The 19,952-nt window shown below is 40.4% G+C and overlaps 1 protein-coding gene across 1 annotated transcript in view; it reads right to left on the bottom strand.

Annotated features, from left to right (window-relative positions):
• TRPM8 (transient receptor potential cation channel subfamily M member 8) overlaps window positions 1–13,822 on the bottom strand; it is a 74,407-nt gene extending 60,585 nt beyond the window's left edge. The window contains exons 1-2 of the mRNA XM_075180412.1: window positions 13,714–13,822; window positions 13,026–13,148 (exon numbers count right to left, since the gene is read on the bottom strand). Of these exons, the coding sequence (XP_075036513.1) occupies window positions 13,026–13,141 (116 nt within the window). The 5' untranslated portion in view covers window positions 13,142–13,148; window positions 13,714–13,822. The remainder of the gene's footprint in view (window positions 1–13,025; window positions 13,149–13,713) is intronic.
• Window positions 13,823–19,952: the final 6,130 nt, after the last annotated feature.

The following is a 19,952-nucleotide window of genomic DNA, read 5'->3' as shown; positions in this document are numbered from 1 at the left end:
TTAGGTTGAACTTTTAAGTGACATTTACATTCTTTCCAGCATGTATATTTTCAAGTATATCCACAAACCCACAAAAGTATGTGTATTCTTCTATGGGGGCAATTCCAAGTATTGTAAAGTGGGTGTGTGACACTGCCATGGATTGGCAATTTTATGCTTGTGAAAAAAAAGAAGCCATGCAGAATATTGTACGCTTGTACTTAAAGTGTGTATTTCAGATATACTTAGTTTGGCTAATACAATCAATTTTTTAAAGGCACACATGAAAAAATGTTTACGTTTATATTTTGGGTTTCTTTACACATTGGTTAATATGATCAAGGTCGCAAAAATAAGTATATTTTTTATATGGCGTCACTGAAGGTCGGTTAGATCGGGCAAAATGGCCACTACGCAGCACAAATACAGTTTTGGATCTGCTGCACCTGTGCACCTAGATCTCCACCAAGGTGCACACGTTTGCAAAATTTGATGCCCCAGTGGTCCAAGTGTAACATAAAAGAGTAATAAAGAATAGTAAAAATAAACTCCGATACACAAATTTCAAATCAACTTTACATGAATAAAATGACTTCTCTATAGACTTGTTCACCAATTTATTAAATATAAACAAATCTATTCTTCCTTGATCCTTCATAATTAAATCCTTTATAATCAAAAATAAAATGTTCTTTGCTTGTATTCTGATCTGTCATAGTCCAAATGGGAAATAATAAAAAAACAGAAAAAATACTCTCAAATGACTCAAGTGAAAAGATCAATACTGGAAGTCTCTATGGCTCCCCGTCACCACCAGATACTCCCCAGTGAAGTACAAGTATTGTAGAACTTTACCGCATGTTCTAATACTATACAGCCTGGGTGCACTTTATTTGAATATGATAAATAACAAAAAAAAGTCAAACAAATAAAACAAAGTGTATACAGTAAACAAACATGTGGAGAACACAAACTGTCTGAAGATGCAAAGATTAGATAAACCCAATGCTTATCACATTCAAGCAATATATTCATTTGATGTAGTATTGAGTTGCTTGTGATTAAATTAACAATCAAGAAAACAATAAATGTAATTAAAGAAAGAAAATTGCTGCTGTCCCTTCTGGAAAGGTACAATGTATTTGTTTCATTTTCACATGTAATATAATCAGAGATGTACACAGAACAATCACTCAGTGACAAATGCATTTTAAATGACCCATAAATACAATAAAATGTCATATACTATATAAGTGCTCGCTGCCATATCACACATATGTAAATCCAAAGTTATATTTATATATTAAGAATACAGAGCATTGACAGCTAGACTAAGAAACATATACATAGTGACACTACCTGAGGAAGTGATTGGGCTCCTTGCTGGGACCACACAAGCACTGCACTGACTGCTCAGGTAGTATATTATAACTTGTGTAACGTCTCCACCTCCAGCCCAGCCTCCAGTCATTAGAGGGTGTGATATGGGGATAGGTCTAGGATTGTGCTCTGTATATAACCCACAAAGCTACATTAGATGTCTGCACTAGAGGAATCTAATTAACCACTTGCTTCCAGACGCAAGGCAGTTACATCATTTTATGTGTGTGGCATTATTTTAGCTGTTGGTGTTATATTTATTATAGGACATCTAGTCTAAAAGAAACATAACAAATGTCTATAACCTTATAAAACAAGCTTATAGTCACCAGCCCAATCTGAATCCACATAGCCTGTGAGTTTAAGGTCATCATGTTTAATACACTGCATGATTTTCTTGACTCACAGGTGGAAATGGATTGGTCAGGAGATTCCAGCTATCAAGAAATTGACAAGTGGTTTTCTTTTCAAATTAGTGTATAGCCCAGTTTCCAGGTCCAAGAGAAAACAAGTGTCAGCATCGTTATCATCCACAAAGGAAAAATATGCTAGAAAAAATGTACGCTGGGCACTTTCACAGTCACTTCACATTGACTATGCGCAGAGAAATCACTGCAGTTGTACTTCCTGGAATCATTGTGGTTTCATTGGCTGGAAGCTGTAGAATTGAATTGGGGTAAAATCACTCATTCTTCTACTCAGCTGCATATAGCGCCCTGCAGTCATAGAGATACTGATCGTATGACTGTAGAGATGATATTTATACCAGTGTGTACGCTGCAACGATGACCAATTATGGTTTCAAAGCACATCATATTGTTTCGTTTAATTTTTATAATGTACTAAAAATGTTGTTCAAAGATGGAACAATGTTGTTCCAATTCTGCAGAGTCAGGACCGGCAGTGTGCATAGATCTCTATGGAGTGTACAGATCTGAAGATAAGTTGTGTAAAACTTGTTTAGAGTGTACACATAAATCGGCATGCTGATTGCTACTTTTTTCTTCAGTTGTTGGTAAAATCGTTAAAGATGTGGCATCGGGAGAATTCTGTATTGAGTTACCAATCTTAGAGTAGAGATTCACTGACCACCAAGGAAAAGACAACACCAACAGCAAAAACAGTTGCAAAAGGTAGATGCAAAACAGAAGAAATACAGAGGAATAAAGAAGAGGGACAAATACAAAAGACATAAAAAGATTTAACAAATAGGAATAAAGGAGGACAAAAAGGGAAGTCAAGCAGGAATAAATAAACAAAGAAATAAGGGGGCAGACACAAAGGGGAAACAAAAGAGACAAACAATAGAAGGATTGAAACAAACACAGTGTCACTCACCGGACTGTGAGTGCCATTTCTCCTGTGTTCAGGAACCGTGGCCGTCCGCCATCCTGAGGGTCTGCGCATGTGCAGCCCTTATTAAACCTTCAGTACCTGTTGCTTTTAATTGATTGGATGATCAGGCAACCCTCCCTATTTAAACCACCTGTGATCATTACCTGGTTGCCTGATCTTGGAGTCTCATTCCCCATGAGCCTCTGAAGGTGTTCCTGTGTTTCCTCGTGTATTCAGCTCCAGCTGATTCCCGTCTACTACGTTTGTGGTTTCCAGAACACTTCAACTCTCCTGTGTTCATCGTGCCTGCACTCAGCTGATTCCTATCTGCTACTGCTGCCGGATTCCAGTCCGCCTCAACTCTCCTGTGTTCATCGTGCCTGCACTCAGCTGATTCCTATCTGCTACTGCTGCCGGATTCCAGTCCGCCTCAACTCTCCTGTGTTCATCGTGTCAGCTCTCCACTGATTCCTATCTGCTTCTACTACCAGATTCCAGACCGCCTCTACTCTCCCGTGTTCAGCGTGTCTTCCCTCCGCTGCCTCCGCTACTACTGCCGGATACCAGACAGCCTCAACTCTCCCGTGTTCATCATGTTTCCAGTTTTACTTACTACTGCTTCCTGAGTATTGCTCCATTGATACTGGTTACCTGCCGTGCGCTGCACCAACCTGATTACCGCTTCCATCCTCCAGTGGTTTCTCCTCCTGCCGGCGTTCAGCCGTTCAGGTATCCCTGCACGTCTCACTGACAGCCTGCTCTCCTGAACCGCGGTATGCATACCTTCCATTGACTTTTCTTTTGTATTGCATAGCCGTCTGGACTGTGTTGTGTTCATCTCCGGAGTCTTCTATCTACTGAAGCTATTGTGACTATTGACTTTGTGTCCTATTACCTGGATCGCTCTAGTGACTTTGTATACTTCAAGCAGCGCTTGTCAGCTATTATTGTATTGTGGATATCATCGTGGGATCAAGTTCCGTGTGCCCGTGTATCCTCTGCATTACATTCATCTCCTCGTGCCCCTCCTCACATATATATAGCAGTGGTACAACTTGCTGACGCAGACCACTGACTCCTGTTTCCCTGTGACACCAGTTTCTAGTATCCTCTCACATAAGCAGTGGTACAACTTGCTATACGCAGACCACTGACTTCCCCGTTACCTACTTGCACCTGGAATCCATTCCTTCACTATAGACAGTGGTACAACTTGCTATACGCAGACCACTGACTCTCACTACCTCCTTGCTACTTCGCTACTCCTGGACATTCCTCCTCACTATAGCAGTGGTACAACTTGCTGTACGCAGACCACTGACTCTCCTCACGTTTACTTGTCCATCTGGTTCCTCGTGTACATTCATCTACTCATTACCAGTTGCTGCTAGTCATAGACTTTCTTTGAGCATTCTCTCACCATCTGCTGATTCTCCTGTTCCGTTGTCACCCTGCTACCAGAGAACCATAGTACCAGCTATATTACTCTGGTAAGTCCATCATCTGGTGATATCCTGGGCAAAGACTCCTAGTGCCCGTGACACACAGAGAGGGCAGCAAAATGGGAAAAGGTGGCATAATAGGAGAAGCCATGAAGCTGAAACAATATAGGCTTCAAGGAGAAAAAAAAGACAATAGGGAGAGGACAGAGGTACAACAGAGGCAAAAAAAAAAAAGAGAAAATAGAAGAGAAACAGAAACAGGGAAGAAATAGGCAAAAGGGTTCTGAAAAAAAGAGACAAAACATGAAAAACAGAGACCCAAAAAGGAAGACACATACATAAATGAGTGGAACCACTGAAACGCAGTGGCCTGCCTCCCAAAATTTCAATAAATTAGGACAAAATAAGCTCCCGTCTCAAGTCGTCTGAAACATGTCCAATCTCCACCCAACCTCATCCACTTTCTGACAATTCTCCCCCCACTTCCACTTGAGTAAGGTCTGGAAATCAGGAATCTCACAATGAAGTCAGGATAGTTTGGAGAATTTGCAATTGGGTGAAATCATGAGTACAACGGAGAATTTTTTTTTAAAATAGAGGAAGATGCAGCACAGGATCCCAAAATGGACCTAGACCAAGACTAGAACAGTCTATGATGCAAGTTATGTGAAAAATATTTTTGCATCGCTCGTGCTCTCTTCTGAAATGCCTATTACAAAGCATTTTGTACCATAGTAATGGTAATAGGGCGCAGGCTGGGTTACTTTCGAGAGTAATGTGCCCAATTGAATTCCCCCCTATATGTCTGGCATCTGTACACTTCTCTTTTTGTGTGTGCTCTGTGGACATCCTAGTACTGATGTAAGTTAATATTCACTCAATATTTAAAATATAATGGAATATCATTTGTCTGCCCATAACCTATGTGCCCTGATTACATTTACATTAATAGCTTAGTTGCCGACATTTGGAAATAATTCTCCCAGGACACTTTACGGCTGGGACATCATGCACACAGCGTGCTATACACTCAGTGATCTTTGAAACACTGCAGTTTCTATCATGTCATGTTAACATAATTTGATTATGATATAGATTGTTTGCATCTTTTTTTTTTTTTTTTTTGTAAATCTTTTTTTATTGTACAAAGAAATAGGCAAGTTTACATCACGTCAAATAATTGCAACATAATTTCTCAATGTACAAATAACATTTTTCTTTTTCTATCACAAACATAAATGAGAGAGGAAAATAAAAAATAAAATAAAAGAAGGGGACAGAAATAGAATGGAAAAGAGAAAAGGGCAAGAAAGGAGACAGAGGAGGGGAAGAGAGAGGAGACTGCGACTAACCGAGTCACTGAATAGTGTGTTTTCCTGGTGTTTCTCATGAAACATACTATGACTTCCTATTAATACCAGTTTAGCTGATCATTTGCCAATCATTCACATTTTGGATAAAACTTAACCTCATCCACCATCCTCAAAGATTTCTCAGTAAAGACCACCTAGTATCCTCAAAGACCCGCATGATATGGAGCCGAGTCAAGTCCTCCAATGTGTCTATGTATGCACCCCATTTAGCATGGAAGCGCTCCACCCCTTTCTCTAAATCATTGAAGGTGGCTCGTCTGTCGAAATATAATGTTTCCATCAACTCCGATGTGACCTCCAATATGGATGGGGTCCTTTTGGATGTCCAGTTGCCTAGAATGGCTTTCTTTGCCAAGGTGACCACAATTGTGAGTAGCGGTATAATCCGCAGATTGTTTGCATCTTAATAACTGTTCTTCAATAAATATTAACTCATAAAGTCTAGAGAATAACAGATTGTATTAATAACATCTAAGATCCCGATTAAGAGGGATTTTATTCTACAGTATCTATCAGTGTATTGCTATTTCTTGTGTGGATGTTTTCTGCTTTTAGTTGAACATTTTGTGATTCGGAGTATTATTAACGAATGTTTTATATTATCTGGCCCTCCAGTGGGTATGCCCTCCCCCCTAATGAGGTCACACAGCACTGATATGAAAACACTAATGAAAACTCAGCAAACGTAACTTTGCACATCATAACATCGTAACATTGCATTTTAAAATATTGGCAAAGTAAAGTGTTCCCTTCTTCAATGGACATGTTGATGTGCTTTGTTTGTTTACAGTAATTATCCCAGCTGTTTCTACAGACAGAAATCCTAAAAACATGTAGAAACAGCTGGGATAATTACTGACCCAGCCAAATAGATTAACTCAGCTGTGCATGATTAAAGAAATCCTAAAAACATGAACTGTTGATGGCCCTTGAGGACTGGTTTGCCCACCTCTGCTCTAGATGAGCAAAGCAATTCAGCACTTGGATGGTGGTCGGTTTAAAAGGTATTAACACTTTTATTTTTTTCTTAACACATGAACTTTAGTCACGTCTCATCCCTGAAGTGAAGAAACACGCACAAACACTAATAGGACATATTCTCGCGGCAGCTCGGTGTCTCATAGCCACTAACTGGAAAAAGGGGGCCCACTATTCCAGCGCGCATTAACAAAACCTGGTAAATATACAAAATGGAGCCCATCACGAGCATAAGACGGGATCGGCCCATACAATTTACCAGTACTTGGTTTGATTGGACCACACACTATGATGACAGCCCAATCACACTCTGAGTAAAGGATTTAACTCTATATTAAATGCTCTCCTCTCATCATTGCTCTAATCATCTCCCCTCACTTTACCCTTACTAACATTCCCCTAGGTCTCCCCCTCCCCTCTAGTCTACACCCCTTAGGTTGAATTCTCCTCCACATTGCTATAATATTTGCTTTTTTGTTTGGTCATTTGTACATTGTGAAGTTCACCCTTATTATTTTTGTTATGCCTCCTTAAGTCACATGTATTCTTTATTCAATTGAGACTGTTTCACCTTCCCCCACCCTACTTCTTTCTTCTGTACCCCCTCCCCTATCTTATTTCTGTTATTCAAAAACCTAATAAAATATAAAAAAAATTGAAAAAGGTCTTTAATAGGTGTGTGATGGGGGTCAGCAGCCTGAAGAAGTGTAATGACACAGTGGAGAGGTGGAGCCAGACATGCTGTGGTTTACTCATATTATGTATGACGTGTATCAAAATGTGAAAGGGATTTCATCTGGGTGCCCACAGTGCAGATGAATATAGCCCGGGGGGGAGGGGGGGTTCACTATATCCATTTTATAAGAGCATTTAATGAGTTAAATTGTCCTCCAAGCCCCCTGAATTCTACGAATTTATGAAAAAAAAGTTTGTAAGTAGTTAGTAACAAGTTAGTATTACTTTTAATAAATTACTCATTCACCAAATGCCATTTGCCATTTCAGTGCAGACTACTGACAGTAAAGCACCGTGCTGTTGTATTAGTTAGTTTACTACTGGCATTAACTACTATTAGTAGTCATTTCACTAGGCTAATGTTATGTAACTTGTACATTATTCCAAATTGGGTAGATCAGGTGGTTTTGATAATGGGCCAAGTGAGCTAATTATATAAATTGTCACCTGATGACCACACAGTGCAAGGCTGCAGGGTGAGGAAACACAACATCCAGTGATGGTGATTGGAAGCACTAACTAGATGTAATGGTGCCACCATCATCCATTTAACAAATGTAGGGGAATTACATATGCTTCCCCAAATTCCCCCAAGTCAAGAAATACTGTATACCTTATGTATATAAATATGGAAATAAAGCTGCAGTGCCACCTATAGTCACTAAGTTTTAGGACCCTTCCAAACTATATATGCATTATATAATGTAGATTGTAGACTATATAAGGGCAATATACATATATGCAATATATCTTTATATATGTATGGTGTGTTTTAAAATGTTATGTGGTAGTTGTCAAAACAGATAGAGTAGCCTAAATGGAAATCATGGGACTGAGTCTCTAAGGAGAGCAAGGCAAAAAAGTTGTAAATTTGCTCCTGGACAAACCATGTTACAATGCAAGGGATGCAAATTAGTTTATTATTTTGCACATAAGTAAAATACTGGCTGCTTTTCATGTAGCGCACAAATACTTGATAGCTTTGTTTTTACACTGAAATTTAAAGTTGATCTAGGACATGCCCTATCCCAATTATAAAACTGCCCCCACATTTTAAATTCACCTCCCCCTCCAATGCAATATGGTTGTGCCAAGGTGCAAAGTTACTCCTTTTTCTTGCTTTGCTCTCCTTAATAACTTAGGTCCCTAGTATTTGCACTTGTATTTTTTTCCATTCTCCTATATCTTATACATTTTGTTCCCCCCTTCTCAAAGAAAAAAAAATAATAAAATCCATTGCATGACTTTGTTATACCTTTAGTACTTGACAACTGAGGGGTGAATATTTTCTGCATTGCACATATTATACATACCCTTCACTTCAAGCAGCCTATCAGTCCCCATTTCTGTCTGCGACACGATTATTACCTTTGTTACTGTTACATGGACTATTGGCCTTACATAAATATTTTGGTCCTAACGCTTTCTTAGCAATGCAATGTTTTTGTGCTGTGATTTATTGGGTTTAAATAAATATTCTGTCGATTCAAGTTGAGTTTGTATCAGGAAAAGTTCACCAGTAACACTGTGCCTTGTGATGATCATGTTGCACAAGTGGATCATTATCACATTTGGCTACATATATTATGTCTGGTAGTTATAGTGGGTGCATTAAATGTTCAGATATGGGAGGTGCCCACATTACTGCTCACATAGACTGATGGGGGTCCTCAGTAGAGTTTTTCTGGTTTGTTACATGTATTCATGCAAGACTGTCCTGAACTTGGATCTAGAAGGTGTAGTAGAATGAAGGTAACCAATTCTAGCCTCCCCTGTGAGCAGCAGGTATAGGCCCGAATTCTTGGGTAACAACATAAAAGTATTAGATGTCACATACCAGGGTATCAAGTATAGGTAACAAGGTATGTGGGTCTGCACAACACTGACTCTGATCTAACTAAATTGCTGTTTATTGAACACTGCAATATAGATCTTAATTTAGCTAAGATATAACAGACTGTTGGGAATCTCAGGTCTGAGTAAAGAGCTGAACCCGAAAGAGAAACTTTGATAATTGTAGAGGGCTACACTGCCAGCAGAGTTCATGTGAGACATCCAATCAGACCAAAGTTGCAGACCAGGATGATCTGCACTTTATATGATCCAATCCAGTGGCCAAAATCCATGTCCTTAAGTCTTTCCTCTTGATTGATTGGACGCCCAGACATAAACCCCTCTAGGCCGAGTGGAAAGACTACACACTGGCAGCATGTGCATACAATCCAACCCACCGCAGAAGGCCATGCACTGTTTTCTATAATTCTGCCTATAGAACAAGAAAGCAGAAATGTAGTCTTTAGTTTAGTGCTTTATGATACTTATATCAACTGCTTTACTAGAAGCATCTAATAATTATGCCAAGTATACTTCATAGACCTACCTGCAGGGCACTACAGGCAGGCATCTAGCAAACATAATCAAAGGGCCTAACACAGAAATAGCTAGGAGAAAGGAGAAGGCCCCCCATTGTTGCAGCATGTAGGACCTATACATTAAAGGGTTACCTCCGGCAATAACATTATCATCGACAGTAAGACTTTCCAGGGTTTCCCTGTGTGTTTGCATGTGGAAGTCTGTTTAGCTTGTACCACCACAATACTCATACTGCTATTACCATCATAGGATCAATCTGAAAGCGTAACACATTTTATTAATGTTTGAGCTATATTTTGAACTTGTATTAATAATGTTTATCTAGTTTTAAACATTTTTTTCTACAATATTGGAGCTGGGCTTTCAGAACCACTGCGCCGGGATCATCCAGCAAACTAGCTCATGAACGTGCAGATATGCAGAGTCTGACCTGGTAAAGTGGATAACCCTGACCACTCCAAGCCAGAATCACTGGGGCAGGTGAGTATCAGTCAATATATAAAAGCAATTTGTCTTTAACTTAATATCCTGATAGCTAACACTAGGAATACTATACAGGAACCAGGCTGCGGTTTACAGGACCCTCTGTATAGTTTGAACAATGTTTTTGTAGCACATATATCATAGATACTGTAATCTGCAATTTTGACTTTTCTGACTACTGATTGTGTGATCTCTGATTGTAATAAAGCCACTATACATTGTATTAAATATGCTGGGAAGTCCTCTTGGGTAACAATAATGGACAGTCAAATATAATTGCTAACCTCCCAGCTATTTCATCCCAAACTGCCACATTGTTTGGGTTAATGTAGACAATATGGATCAGCTTCACCATAGGCTCCAAGGAGTGTCCATATGACCCACAACAGAGCACATTTCCATTGGGGAAGCTGCAGATTGTGGTCCATTCACATGTGGGACAGCCTCGTGGCATTTTGTTTGAGACGTGTCACACATAAGCTATGCACACACCTCGCCACAAGCTTTCACATTATCTCATTTTTTTCGCAAGTACAAATCAAATTACAGAATAAAACAAACAAACATTTTATATTAGGCAAGTACTGAATTAGAATTCAGATGAGAAACCAGCCCAATCATGGGAGCTTTTGGCAACCAGTGTTGTATCTAGTCAAGTGGTGCCTGTAGCGCCCATCATACAGCTAGAGCAGTGCCAGCTGATGCCATATTTCTGGTGCTCTCTGCAGGGGCAGTAAGGGGACTCAGACCAATCAGTGCCAATAATGAGAAAAAACACACAAAGCAATTAGAGCCCCTAATACTGTGAACATAAAATCACTGAATATTGAATATATTTATAGGATTATCCTTAGCAAAGCATCATTTTCAGCTCCTCACCTTGGTTCTTCTATTAAGGAGGCAAATATTTGGATCTCTGAAGACACAAAGTTTGGAATATTAAATAAATCTGCTTACAAGGATTAATATTTCCAAATGAGTGGACAAATCTAAATATGAACAATTTATGATTAATCTTGAGCTTGATGAAATTGGATAATATATGATTGAATGTGATACTTACTTATATACTTTCCACATTTAGCGGGATTAATACATGTGACATTATATGTGTAATTTATTGTTTTAATTCTAAATTTATTGTTTTTAAAATGAATATATAATAAATATGAAATGTATATTTCACTATAACCAGTGCTCTCCTTTATGTTGATTTAGTGCCACTAGTGGGCTCCGAAGAAAGTGCATGAAATCTAGTGGTGGCACACCAAAAACTTGACACTGGCCCACTCAATGTTTATAAAACACCTGAGCTACCAACAGTCGAATGTTAATCTGATGCAATTGTTCTACAGGACACAGAAATATCACTGCCAATATCTCCCATACATGGCCTTATTCAAAGTTAACCTTGGTAAAACCACATTGCACTACAGGGGAGGGGGGGGTGTAAAATTAAAATGTGGACAGTTTTAGAATCGAGAGGGGGGGCACATCCTACATGCACAAAAATATTTTCCCTGTATGCACAACTAATTTCAGTTACACCCCTGGCATCACAATATTTTACCCCCAGCATAGGCAAACTGAGGGGGATGGGGGTTTTCTAGTGCCTGGAAACCCCCCTACAAGCCTGGGGCACTGTATAATTGAGGTGTCTGGACCCTGCCCCCTGCTTCACACGGCTCTGCTTGAAAAGAGAGAGACTGCATGCACCTAACAGTAATGTACGCAGTATTGCCAATGTATATTATGGGAATAGGGAGAGTTGGAGAGCAGCCAAGCACTTTCTAAAATTATAGCTACGCCCCCATGCATGCTGGTCACGCCCACTGGCGGCATGGTGTGGAAACCCACCTCTGCAAATCCTGCTTTTGCCCCTGCCCAGTTAGCTGGATTTACCTCTATCTCTAGATCAACCCCTTAATGTTATCCTTTAGGCCCATTCTGCTCAATTTGATTATGCACATTGGGGTCGGTCCACAATTAGTTTGGTCTACAGCAAAATCTTTTGTGAAAGGATTAATCATTTAGCTGCACTGCTAATCTATACACAGAAACTAAACAACATGTTCTTTAAAATGCAGCAAAACCAATCAATAAGAATATAGAAAACTGGCGTTGAAGAGGTATTTTATTTTATGTGCGTGCGACACACTTAAATATTACTGGTTCTCTCATTGTATTGCTCTCACTGACATAGTATAAGCATTAATTTATAGCAACTAATGATGTCTTTACCATTTCAGATCTATTCACTGTTTTCCAATTACTGGGGTGTATACTAGTAGCATTCTAGAAAGCGTATCATGAAGAACTGAATATAAGAAAAATACCCAAATATGGAACAATTATTACCACTGTGAAATAACATGTTGTCTTCTTTATTAGAAATGCACTCCAACCTTCCATATCTACCCTATATTCTGAAACCCTGATATCGTTCCTCCAGAACAGGGTTTCTAAACCCCTTTACATGACATACCCCTTAGAACTGCAAATGTTTGCCAAGCACCCTTAGGGGTATATCTACTAAACTGCGGGTTCGAAAAAGTGGAGATGTTGCCTATAGCAACCAATCAGATTATAGTTATCATTTATTTAGTACATTCTACAAAATGAAAGCTAGAATCTGATTGGTTGCTATAAGCAACATCTCCACTTTTACAAATCCGCAGTTTAATAAATATAACCCTTAATGTCAGTTTATCCTAAATGCCCCCTAAAGTGTCTCTAATTGTTCCAAGTAACCCCTTATGTTTCTGAATATTTACCAATAACAATATTTCTTAAATATTAAAAACTCAATAGTCAATTTAATTTGTTTTGTGTAAGTTTTACTCTTTACTAGTACATTTAACTGTTATTTTAAATTGAATTGAACAGACTTTCCCTGGGAAGCACACGTTGCTCTATCAGAGAAAGCACATGACGAGGGAAAACTTGCCTTTGTCTAGGTCGTTCCCTGGAATGAGATCTCTCCCGGGAGCTGGCACCGGATCGTGTCTCTGTGTGAGGCACAAACTCCCGGCTCCATCTTCTGGTGCTCGGTCTGACAGTCATTCTACCGCTGGGAGCAGAGAAAATAAAGTACTTTAAGAGGAAAGGGTAGAGGAGCATGGCACATGTGAGAAAGGCCATAGTTTAAAAAGAAATATTTAGAGGCATTAAAAAAAAGATCAAGATGATGTTTGTATTAACCTGTCTCCCAGGCAAGAGGATGCCAGCCATTTCTATCTGCCTTTATATTACTGATGACAATGAGTAACCTCCCCACCCTTCCCCTAAATCCAGCTGGGTGCAAGCTAAGGGTGAAGCCATTGACTCCCATGAGAGCTGGTCAGAGAGATCAGGGTTAGAAAGTTGGCCTTTTAATATATTATCTGTAGATCCTTTAGTTAGTTACATCTGTCCAATGAGAATTGCCTTTTCTGCCAGGAGGATGATCCATGTACCTATCACCTCCTTAGCAACGTAACTCAAATTCTGCCTTTGAATTGAGACTTTGTATTTGATTGTTGAGAGTATAAAGTATAAATGTCTGAGGCAAAACAGCAGCATTTATAATCCCGAAACCATTCTTAGTTATATCGATCATGTATGAGAGAAAAACATGAAGAGAGAAGGACACTCACCCTGTTATCAGCAGCAGAATTACACCCCCATAGCAGCCTCTGTCACTGAATCATAGTGAGAATGTCTTCATCCCGGATCAGTCCTGTACTACTGTAACCTCCGCACACCTGTCTTCTGATCAAAGACTTTGTGCTGTGATCTGATCAGCTTCCCTCTATCTCTCTGCCGTTCTTCCTTCCTTCCTTCCTTCCTGGCTGCTTATATTCCCTGTGGCCCCATCGCCCGCTGGCAGAAGCATAGTGTTGGCACTGCCTCAAGCACAGCACCCTGTGATAGGTACAAGATGAAGATGCTGGAAACAACATGGAGAAAGCAGCAAATAATGAACATTTAAAGAAAAAGCAAACAATCAAATGCATCGATTATTTTCATGTTCATCATATTTTTATTAAACTTTGCAAACTTACATTGGCATTCAGTTATAAATATTACATTTAAAATTTGACAGTAAACAATGATTACAATTCAATTTAAAGTCATGTGGGCTCTTTTATTTCTGCTGTTAAAAAACAATTTCCTGTTTTATGTACTTATCTGTGTGTCTGTCAGATGTCAATCATAGCCTTGGCAACCTATCTAGGAGGATAAAGAAGCTACCAGCATCATGGTTTAGAATTTGATGCATTTTGCACCACAAATGTAGATGTAAATAATTAGTCTAAAAAATTGTGGTCTTATGTTAGTTCCTGTAGCGTAGCATAGAGATGCAGCTTGGCAGTGTTATCTATAAAAGCCGATGTTGCATGTGCCTATTCATACACCATTATAATGTAATGAAGAGTAATGAGAAGCACAATGGCTTAGTGGTTGGCAGCTCTGCCTCACAGCACTGGGGGGTCATGAGTTTGATTACCGACCAGGGCCGGATTAAGGGAATGGAGGCCCCTGGGCTAAGGGGGCCTCCATACCCCCATGAGGGCCCTCCCCCCCTCCGTGATCCGAGCCGTCCCCAAGGCACTTACCTCCTTCTGGCATTGCAGTCCTTCCCCGGCGCACTGTACGCTCTTTACTGAGGAGATCTCGTGAGAGTGAGACTCACGAGATTTCCTCAGTAAGGAGACTACAGCGCGCCGGGGAAGGACTGCAGTGAATGTGCTCAGCAGCATTGAATGTCCCAGGGGCGCCCCCGCCCCCGACCGATCAATACTGCTGCTGAGCACTTTCAAGGGCCCCCTGGATGCCCGAGGCCCCTGGGCTGTAGCCCAGTTAGCCCTATGGTTAATCCGGCCCTGTTCCCGACCATGGCCTTATCATGTGGAGTTTGCTTGGGTTTCCTCCCACACTCTAAAAACATACTAGTAGGTTAATTGGCTGCTATCAAATTGACTTTAGTGTGTGTGTGTGTTTAGGTAATTTTAGACTGTAAGCTCTAATAGGGCAGGGACTGATGGAAGCTCTCCGCAGAATCAGTGGCACTATACAAATAGCTGGTGATGATGACACTCACCAGCCAGCAATTATTATAGACAATTATTTGTTGCATTTCTTGTTTTTATGAGTTAACAAAAAAGATTATATAAACATGAAAACTGGATTTGGAGCAAGAAAATAGGGGGAGAGAAAAGGGATAAGAAATATCTACCATCAAAACTATGACTATATAAATAACACGTTCCTTTCAAACCAAGCTAGAAAATGTTTTTGCTTCCTTGGAATTCTTGTTAGTTTTTTGTAGCTCAGTGTGTAGCAAGGAGCAATATAACACAACATACCTGCCAGGTATTTATTATTTTCATCAGTATCATGCAAAATACTATGCATTGTGCACTAAGCTCATCTTTTATGGCATAAGAGCATTGTTTTCATTGTTTTAGGCATAACGAGCCTCTCACACTAAGATTGATCAAAGGAAAAACAAATTAAGTTGACAGGTTTGTTGCACTCATATGATAGAGATATGCTGTATGGGCAGTTAGCAGCCATCACTCGTCAGAGGTTCTCACCTGTCCAGCTTTCGGTAGTAGTTATATTTCCGACAGAACAAATACAGACATTTATCCCACCAACATGAAAATGGCGAAGGCTAAATACTGGTATTTCAATTTCACCAACACTGATAAAGTACCGACATTGTGATAGCCGACAGTGAAAATGCCTGCATTAAATCGGAAATACCAGTTCCAGGGGTCGTTGGCAGTAAACAGTCTTAAAAATAAATATATGGATGTTAAAAAAAACATGCCTCCCTTTCCCAGTCATATTAACCCTAGTGCTGCCAGTCTAGTGCTGGTTGGAGGAAAATCTGGAGGACAAACAGAGTAGGGTCCCACTGATTCGCCTTCAACCAGCCCTAGGCTTAGCCAGCCGGGGCTGTTGGCACTATAGCCGGGCAAACCCGCAACAGGGGATCCCCTTGCCATGATGCCAACTAGCCCCAGGCTGGTCAGCACAGGGCTGGATTCCCTATGGAGTTGGGGTACCCAGCCCTGTTCTGACAGCACTAGGGCTCTTTCCACACCCTAGGGCAGGGGTAGGGAACCTGTGGCTCTCCAGGTGTTGTGAAACTACAAATCCCAGCATGCCTTGCCACCTATCTGCTGGTTATCTACTGGCAAAGCATGCTGGGACTTGTAGTTTCACAACACCTGGAGAGCCGCAGGTTGCCTACCCCTGCCCTAGGGTGTTAAATTAATGAAACACTTTTACATTGGTGAACTACATGTCCCAGCAAGTCCATGCTGCCATAAACAGTCTGAGCATGCTGGTGCTTGTAGTGCTACCATTTATACTTACCAACTCTTTTTTCTTCTGTACAATCCAATCTTATAATCTTTTAATCCAAATTTCATTATTTAAAAAATAAAACCCCCAAAAAAGAGTGTGTTCGCAAACAAAACCTTCTCTGGCAGCTGGATCCCCAAAATAATCCACCCGGAACAGGATGGATCTCATGATCCCTCACTGTCACACACCGCTCTCTGCAACTGTGAAGTGCGGGGAAGTTTGTGCGCATGCCCGAAGATTTCACTACGGAGCATGCACACGCTGCTGTGGATCATGCTGGTCATCGGGAACAAACATGCAGTGATAAGGTAAGTGTTAGACTTCACAGGGACAGCAGTTTATCGTGACTGCTGACCCTATGGAACTTTTTTGATAAATATGAAAGATAGTTCAATCCTTATCTATGCGATAAGGATTGAAAGCCATGTTACAATGCAAGGGGTGCAAATTAGTTTTCTATTTTGCACATCAGTTAAATAATGTCTGTTTTTTCATGTAGCACACAAATACTTGATAGCTTATTTGTACACTGAGATTTAAAGTTGATAATTGTGTGCTAATGATTAATTATTGATTAATTAAGAGATACAATCTTTGCTTAACTTACTAGGTTGTCCAACAGGTACAAACATCTAAAGAGCATGTGTAGTAAATTCCAGAAAATACACTTTCCAAACACTTTTATCAAACAATGAGAGCTTCAGGGCACCCATATCTTGTGGTCCACTGTAGGGATTTCTAAGTACTCCCCTTGAAATCAGTTATTTATACCCCTATCCAGGCCCGGCGCTCCCATTAGGCAAGGTTAGGCACTTGCCTAGGGCGCCGGGCTCTGGAGGGCGCCACAAGAATGTAAATTACTTAAAAACTGTGCGGCGACCGCTTACCATACCTGTCACGGCCGCCGCACAGAATTCAGATGCACGGGGAGGGGGGGGGGGGAAGAGGCTATTGCTCACCACCGCCGCCTCTCTGCTCCGTCTCCTCCCCTCCACTCACTAGTGTCAGTGAGTGGAGGGGAGGAGACGGAGCAGAGAGGCGGCTGTGGTGTGACAAGGTAAGGAAAGACGGAGTGAGGGGGGAGGAGGGCGCCGATTTTTTCAAAATGCCTAGGGCGCCGTGGACCCTAGCACCGGCCCTGCCCCTATCAGATGCAATACTTAACAGTATAATGTAGTATGTAGATGGCACTGGACCATACAGCCAAGGCCATTGTATATTTCATCTAATGTTACAGGCTGCCTCAAAATAGGTTCTGATCCAATCATTTACTATAATGTTGTGTGTTGAAATGCAACATACAAGGTCCTAAGATTTCCTGTGGGATTTAACCACACTGACAATGTTAATGGAGAACTAATACAGTATGTAAAAAGTACAGAATATGATGTGTATATATACATAAGCATTCATTATATTAATGCCTGTACCTATCACTTTAGGACATATTAGGTCATATTACATACAGTGAAGCTTTGCCTTATATATGTATGTTAATAGAAAAGAAATTTGAATGCAATGGACATCGTGAATCACAAACCATTCCTGTCACAAGGGGTGTATTTAGGGTAAAGAGGAGATGGTTTAACATTTCCCAAAAAGATGTGGGATGCCATAATGTGACCAGACCACGTACAAAAGTCATGCCCACTTTCCAGAGGAGGGGTGGCCGTGTCCTGATGGCCATACATAGAATGACATTCATTCTTTTTAGCAAAACATGTATATCTGCAGGTGCTAACGGAGGCTCTTAGCTGAAGCTCAGTGCTTGGAAAACACCCTTTCCCTGCCACAATACCAGCATCTGTACCTCCGTGCCTGACAGGAGACACAGGACACAGGGTCTGCTAAACACACTTCTACTTAGGCTGGGTACACACTACAGAAATTTTACCCTATGTGTTATCTATAACAATTATACCAATGACTGATAAAAAAAAAGTCCCGATCAGCATGTCGGTTCATGTGTTCACACTATACGCGTTTTATACGATTTACCATCAGATCTGTACGCTTCACCTGTCATAATCATCGGCTGAAAAGATCATGACTCTGTAAACTCTATGGAGATCCTGATTGTGAGTGCAGGATTGAAACAATGTCATTCAGAATAAAATCTCGATCAACGATTTCATGCGCTTTGGGACGACAATCGTTCATCGCTTCAGTGTGTGCACAGTAATGTGATATTGGGCAAAATGGTTGTTTATCGTCCAATTGACCCAATAACTGTCTGATAACACGGGCAGCATGGTGGCTTAGTGGTTAGCACTTCTGCCTTACAGCACTGGGGACATGAGTTCAATTCCCGACCATGACCTTATCTGTGAGGAGTTTGTATTTTCTCCCCGTGTTTGCGTGAGTTTCCTCCAGGTGCTCCGGTTTCCTCCCACACTCCAAAAACATACTGGTAGGTTAATTGGCTATCAAAAATGACCTTAGTCTCTCTCTCTGTCTGTGTGTGTGTTAGGGAATTTAGACTGTAAGCTCCAATGGGGCAGGGACTGATGTGAGTGAGTTCTCTGTACAGCGCTGCGGAATCAGTGGCGCTATATAAGTAAATGGTGATGATGATGATAACACTGTAGTGTGTACCCCGTCTAAGTATTAATACAGACCCTACTTCTAACAATCCCTTGCAATAGATAACAGATATGTCAAGCTTGTTAATGAAAAGGGCAATTACCCTGCAGGTGATGAAAATCTCTTATTTTCCGCATCTTTCTTACAATTTACCTTAAAATTACTGAGTGCTCCAAAGCAAATTCCCTAATTAAGGAGGGAAGCAAGATCCACGGGGAAGAGTGATAGTAGAGAATATCAATAACAAATTGTAACAAGTTCTGAACTGGAAAACTGCCTTCTCCTGTGGGACTCTCCACATTACCTACTACCTGACTTGAATGTGGACAGGCGGGATTCAAGAGCAAAATATAAAAACTATGACAACCCATGTGCACAACGCAACAAAAACTCAAAATTTAACAACAGGTAGCAGCAAACTTTATTGCATGTACCTATTTACATATAAACTATTCATCTCCAAAATGTTATCGATGACGAAAAAAATAACCAAGACAATATACTAATATTCATCCACTCTTAGGGGATGTTGCCTATAGCAACCAATGAGATTCTAGCTGTCATTTTGTAGAAGGTACTAAATAAATGAAAGCTAGAATCTGATTGGTTGCTACAGGCAACATCCCCACTTTTTCAAACCCGCAGCTTAGTAAATCTAGCCCTTAGTATCACTTGTAAAATTGGACCATTGCCCTGTGTAAAATGTAGTTATATGGTTAAGTGTGTATTGTGTGGAGGCCAGGATAAGGGTGGGAGAGTCACAGAGGTGGCTGGTTGCCCACTTAAGTTCTCAAATGTGGTTTGTAATAAATGCCATCTTCGTGTGTTTGTTTTTATTTTATATATATAAAAAAATTCTACTTGAGTAAGGGAGCGAGTATGTTGGACAAATATACCTAACAATTCATAGCATAAAAAAATTAAAAAAATC

This window comes from Mixophyes fleayi, chromosome 7 (assembly GCF_038048845.1).
Source record: "Mixophyes fleayi isolate aMixFle1 chromosome 7, aMixFle1.hap1, whole genome shotgun sequence".
NCBI lineage: Eukaryota > Metazoa > Chordata > Amphibia > Anura > Limnodynastidae > Mixophyes > Mixophyes fleayi.
This window is presented reverse-complemented; position numbering and strand designations above follow the sequence as displayed.